The 6,803-nt window shown below is 42.3% G+C and overlaps 1 protein-coding gene across 2 annotated transcripts in view; it reads right to left on the bottom strand.

The window, feature by feature from the left end:
• Positions 1-883: 883 nt before the first annotated feature.
• The window catches only part of HTATIP2 (HIV-1 Tat interactive protein 2), a 45,502-nt gene continuing 39,582 nt past the window's right edge, over positions 884-6,803 (bottom strand). Inside the window, exons 6-7 of one of the 2 annotated variants that reach the window (XM_088458939.1) lie at positions 6,532-6,691; positions 884-1,120 (exon numbers count right to left, since the gene is read on the bottom strand). In XM_088458939.1, the coding sequence (XP_088315065.1) occupies positions 968-1,120; positions 6,532-6,691 (313 nt within the window). In that variant the 3' untranslated portion in view covers positions 884-967. Of the gene's footprint in view, positions 1,121-5,788; positions 6,692-6,803 lie in introns of those variants that run through there. The other variant, XM_088458940.1, reaches the window with a different exon arrangement.

Here is a 6,803-nt window from a genome sequence, read left to right as displayed (position 1 = left end):
CGGCGATCCGCCGATATCGGGCGGATCATCCCGATAATTGCAGCGTGTATGGCCAGCATAAGTGTGATCCTATTATTACTTGTATATTAATATCACCATTGAGGGCATTGCTCTATTGGAGTCTATGAAAGATATTTTGTTTGCCCTCAATGAAGCAATCATCACGGCCGATTCTCCTTACACAGATAAAGAAAGTGTTTTCCACATAACACCTACAATCAATCCATAGATCACATTTATTCACATGTTGTAAATACAATACAGTAAAATGAATGTATTAGCATATTTCTGCATTGTTTATTTGCTCCTTACAGTCACTTTATTTAAGAATTTTTTTTTTTTTAAAAATGAATATCAGCAAAAGGCACTTATTCCATATGAAAGGACCAGTGAATGTGATACATAAGCATTATACAAGTCTCCGCACTGGCATTCATTACAGGGTCTCCATGCAATAGCCTGCGCGATACGAAACGTGACGAGATTTCGTAGGACTTAGCCACAATATTTAAAGCGCTGTCTTATGGTAATCGATGCAGCTTTGCCACACACACAATAATTATTATTTAGAAATGTACTAATAGGCGAATACATTTCCTTTGTTGACTGTTGAAATAATCTATTTCCTGAGATTTCGCTTTTCCATGTTTCTATGTGTGTTATCGTCGCTGCTTTAAGGAACCTGGAAGCCTATAGACAGCGCTAATTGTAACCATGCACAGAATAGTGTAATGTGACCTTTTAGTGTGTATATGAATGTCATTAATTGCACAAATATATTTCCCTTTATGGTAATACCCTAAAATAATATTCAAATAAGATTTGGTATTGTACATTCAGCATCACACGGACTTGGTTTGTGCCTACGGGCTCCCACAATGGCTAGGGTCATGGCTACTTGCCCTCCTGTTTGCCCAGTGCCCCCAGTGTATGTATGGCTTTATTTTCTAGTAGATTCACCTTCTTGTCACTCTGCAGCACGGCGTTGTTCAGCATGGCTCGTACTAATGTAGTCATAGGCACTGAGTGGGCAGTAGGGAACATGTAAGCTATTGGGCTCATCATCTTCCTTAGAAACCATTCTGATGGACGGGACTCCTGCCGGTCTACCATGAGAACTCTGCAATAAAAGCAGAATATCAGGTCAGAGTTATCCCGTAAGTTACAGATGACTGTGGAATACTTGCTGCCAATTTGTAGACTGACTTACAGTAGAGAAACCCTCCAATACATTGATGATATACAGTCAGGTGCATAAATATTGGGACATTGACAGAATTTTCATATTTTGGCCTCTATTCACCACCACAATGGCTTTGAAATGAAACAAACAAGATGAGCTTTACCTGCAGACTTTCAGATTTAATTTGAGGGTAATTATATCCAAATCAGGTGAACGGTGTAGGAATTACAACAGTTTCTATATGTGCCTCCCACTTTTTAAGGGGCCAAAAGTAATGGGACAAATTAAACAATCCTAAATCTAACTTTCACTTTTTAATACTTTGTTGCAAATCCTTTGCAGGCAATTACAGCCTGAAGTCTGGAACGCATAGACATCACCAGACGCTGGGTTTCATCCCTGGTGATGCTCTGCCAGGCCTCTACTGCAAATGTCTTCAGTTCCTGCTTGTTCTTGGGGCATTTTCCCTTCAGTTTTGTCTTCATCAAGTGAAATGCATGCTCAATCGGATTCAGGTCAGGGGAATGACTTGGCCATTGCATAACATTCCACTTTTTATCCTTACAAAACTCTTTGGTTCCTTTTGCAGTATGCTTCGGGTCATTGTCCATCTGCACTGTGAAGCGCTGTCCAATGAGTTCTGAAGCATTTGACTGAATATGAGCATATAATATTTCCGGAAACACTTCAGAATTCATTCTGCAGCTTTTGACAGCAGTCACATCATCAATAAATACAAGGGAACCATCTCCATTGGCAGAATTACATGCCCACGCCATGACACTACCACCACCATGCTTCACTGATGAGGTGGTATGTTTTGGATCATGAGCAGTTCCTTTCCTTCTCTTCCCATCACTCTGGTACAAGTTGATCTTTGCCTCATCTGTCCATAGGATGTTGTTCCAGAACTGTAATGGCTTTTTTAGATGTTCTTTGGCAAACTCTAATCTGGTCTTCCTGTTTTTGTGGCTCACCAATGGTTTGCATCTTGTGGTGAACCCTCTATATTCACTCTTGTGAAGTCTTCTCTTGATTGTTGACTTTGACACATATACATCTACCTCCTGGAGAGTGTTCTTGATTTGGCCAACTGTTGTGAAGGGGTTTTTCTTCACCAGGGAAATTATTCTTCTGTCATCCACCACAGTTGTTTTCCGTGGTCTTCCGGGTCTTTTGGTGTTGCTGAGCTCTTCGGTGCGTTCTTTCTTTTTAAGAATGTTCCAAACAGTTGATTTGGCCACACCTAATGTTTTTGCTATCTCTCTGATAGGTTTGTTTTGATTTTTCAGCCTAATGATGGCTTCGCTGATAGTGACAGCTCTTTGGATCTCATATTGAGAGTCGACAGCAACTGATTCCAAATGCAAATGTCACACCTAGAATCAACTCAGACCTTTTACCTGCTTAATTGATAATGAAATAACAAGGGAATAGCCCACACCTGTCCATGAAATAGCTTTTGAGTTGATAGTCCCATTACTTTTGGCCCCTTAAAAAGTGGGAGGCACATATTGAAACTGTTGTAATTCCTACACCGTTCACCCGATTTGGATGTAATTACCCTCAAATTAAATCTGAAAGTCTGCAGGTAAAGCTCATCTTGTTTGTTTCATTTCAAAACCATTGTGGTGGTGAATAGAGGCCAAAATCTGAAAATTCTGTGAATGTCCCAATATTTATGGACCTGACTGTATGAGCTGGAAAGGTTTTACATTAGCAGCCTTACAGCAATAATTATCCAGCATGTAATCCACTTGTGTGAATTGGTTATATCTGGTGCTTACTAAGCATGAATATGAGTAGTATCATATAGATAAAATGATAACTAGATAATCTGTGCAGTGTGGTAAAACATATATATATATACTGCAGATACACCCTCATATGTTCCCACATACCACACTATAGCATCACCAGCCTTCACATACCCGTGTATAGCTCATATACCCCCAATACAGCCTGCCATCGTATAGCATCACCAGCCTTCACATACCCGTGTATAGCTCATATACCTCCCAATACAGCCTGCCATCATATAGCATCACCAGCCTCCACATACCCGTGTATAGCTCATATACCCCCCAATACAGCCTGCCATCGTATAGCATCACCAGCCTCCACATACCCGTGTATAGCTCATATACCTCCCAATACAGCCTGCCATCGTATAGCATCACCAGCCTCCACATATCCGTGTATAGCTCATATACCCCCAATACAGCCTGCCATCATATAGCATCACCAGCCTCCACATACCCGTGTATAGCTCATATACCCCCCAATACAGCCTGCCATCGTATAGCATCACCAGCCTCCACATACCTGTGTATAGCTCATATACCCCCCAATACAGCCTGCCATCGTATAGCATCACCAGCCTCCACATATCCGTGTATAGCTCATATACCCCCAATACAGCCTGCCATCATATAGCATCACCAGCCTCCACATACCCCCAATACAGCCTGCCATCATATAGCATCACCAGCCTCCACATACCCGTGTATAGCTCATATACCCCCCAATACAGCCTGCCATTATATAGCATCACCAACCTCCACATACCCGTGTATAGCTCATATACCCCCAATACAGCCTGCCATCCTATGGGCACAGTATCACTGAGAGTTAATGTGCCTTCCCCTGCACTATCCTTACCCCCAGTGCTCCCCTATCTGTTGTCTCCTCCTCTTCAGTGACTCTGTCTGCTCACCCCTACGCTGGGCACAGTATCACTGAGAGTTAATGTGCCTTCCCAGGAGATTTGCTGTTATAGAGCCGAAGATGCTGGTCACATTAATTCACCTCCTCTCCACCCACAGCAGAGAAGTAATGATGAGACAGTGGGTGTCAGGCAGTATGGCCGGCAATGAGACATGAGAAAAAGTGCATGTAGCCACAGGGGCGGCGAGACGCGGGGGAGCGGGTACTACTGATCCCGGCCCACACTGATCACTCCTCATCCTGGATCTGCCCCCTGCTCAAAGGGGAGGGGGGGGTTCACTACTCTCGATGGCCCTGCTTAGACACCCAGGATTTACCATGTAGAACCCAGACAATGACTTCTGCCCCGGGCCCCATTTGGTTTATGACTGCTGGGTGTAGGTCTCATAGTCTGGGGGTGTATATTTACTAAAGGGAGAGTTTTTAGAAGTGGAGATGTTGCCCATAGCAACCAATCAGATTCTACTTATCATTTATCTAGCACCTTCTAGAAGATAATAGCTAGAATCTGATTGGTTGCTATGGGCAACGTCTCCACATCTATAAACATGCACCTTAGTAAATATAGGCCTAGCTGTGTATGTATGGAGGATTGCAGAACATGGAACCACATTGCTGCACCTCCCACTGTTTTCCCGTCCACGGCCGCAGCCATCGCCATCAGCACGTGCACCCTGACCTATAATAGAGGCGAGAGATCCATCAGCCATAGACATCCAGCTACACTATCACTCTTGCCGCCCAGGAAACGCCTATTTCACGCCAAGTGCCACAATCCGTCCGACTCAGAATCGCCTGCAGATACGCATGCGCAGTTTGCTAAAGCTCACTATTTGCTGCTGTATAACGAGCTGCGTCAGAACCAGGCCCATAGTGTTTTTTTACCGCCCCGGGGGGGTCTGCTAAAACCTGACCCATGAAGACCATTAGCTGTTAGCGCAGTAATACAGAGGTATGGATGATATCACCTGTGCCGCTGGACCTGCAGACCTCAGCTTATACAGGGGCCGTTTCTGAGTCGCACGCTATGCCGATGTTATAAGTACTGCGCATCCGAGTCGCACTATGTATGCATTTTGGTTGTCACCGCACGGAGACGCAGAACGAATTTGGACGCAGGGGGTGTGGATTTTAGTGGGCACTTAGTGGGATTTGCACCACCGCAAGAAGCTGCAAGTGGGCGCTTCGCTATACACAGAATTGGCCACGGCATTAGCATAAAAACGCACATGCGGCAATCAGGACCATAGTCTTTATTAAAGGGACTTTGCAACAAAAAGGATTTAAAAAACAAAACTTATTTCATGTCACTTCCTGCGACATCAGATGAAAGAACTTTGTGACCGAGAGATACTTTGTTGCAAATTTTATTGCTTAGTAAATCTAAAGGTACACAAACAACGATTTTTTGAACGATTTAACTATAACGACGTCATTATCGTTCAATTGTTTAAAAAAAATCGTTGTATTTTTTAGCCTAAACGATGAAGGATTATCGTTCATGCGCGTTCACGTTTGTAGTTTGTTGTTTATCGTCCATTCTAACTGAACAACTTAACGATTTTCATTAAGGGAAAGTAAAAAAAAAAAATCGTTCATTACATTTTGTAAATGAACGATTTTAGTAAACGATTTTCGTTAATTTTTCCCTTGAAAAAATGAACGAAAATTGTTTACTAAAATCGTTCATTTACTAAATCGTTGTGTGTGTATCCAGCTTTAGTGTGATCCTATTATTACTTGTATATTAATATCACCATTGAGGGCACTGCTCTATTGGAGTCTATGAAAGATATTTTGTTTGCCCTCAATGAAGCAATCATCACGGCCGATTCTCCTTACACAGATAAAGAAAGTGTTTTCCACATAACACCTACAATCAATCCATAGATCACATTTATTCACATGTTGTAAATACAATACAGTAAAATGAATGTATTAGCATATTTCTGCATTGTTTATTTGCTCCTTACAGTCACTTTATTTAAAAAAAAAAAACATTTTAAAAATTAATATCAGCAAAAGGCACTTATTCAATATGAAAGGACCAGTGAATGTGATACATAAGCATTATACAAGTCTCCGCACTGGCATTCATTACAGGGTCTCCATGCAATAGCCTGCGCGATGCGGAACGTGACGAGATTTCGTAGAACTTAGCCACAATATTTAAAGCGCTGTCTTATGGTAATCGATGCAGCTTTGCCACACATACAATAATTATTATTTAGAAATGTACTAATAGGCGAATACATTTCCCTTGTGAGCTGTTGAAATAATCTATTTCCTGAGATTTCGCTTTTCCATGTTTCTATGTGTGTTATCGTCGCTGCTTTAAAGAACCTGGAAGCCTATAGACAGCGCTAATTGTAACCATGCACAGAATAGTGTAATGTGACCTTTTAGTGTGTATATGAATGTCATTAATTGCACAAATATATTTCCCTTTATGGTAATACCCTAAAATAATATTCAAATAAGATTTGGTATTGTACATTCAGCATCACACGGACTTGGTTTGTGCCTACGGGCTCCCACAAAGGCTAGGGTCATGGCTACTTGCCCTCCTGTTTGCCCAGTGCCCCCAGTGTATGTATGGCTTTGTTTTCTAGTAGATCCACCTTCTTGTCGCTCTGCAGCACGGCGTTGTTCAGCATGGCTCGTACTAATGTAGTCATAGGCACTGAGAGTGCAGTAGGGAACATGTAGGCTATTGGGCTCATCATCTTCCTTGCAAACCATTCTGATGGACGGGACTCCTGCCGGTCTACCATGAGAACTCTGCGATAAAAGCAGAATATCATGTCAGCGTTATCCCATAAGTTACAGATGACTGTGGAATACTTGCTGCCAATTTGTAGACTGACTTACAGTACAAAACCCCCCAATACAT

Source organism: Taudactylus pleione, unplaced genomic scaffold (genome assembly GCF_031769625.1).
Source record: "Taudactylus pleione unplaced genomic scaffold, aTauple2 ptg000875l, whole genome shotgun sequence".
Taxonomy (NCBI): Eukaryota; Metazoa; Chordata; class Amphibia; order Anura; family Myobatrachidae; genus Taudactylus; species Taudactylus pleione.
Note: the sequence above shows the minus strand (reverse complement) of the source record. Positions and strands in the feature narration are given on the sequence as shown.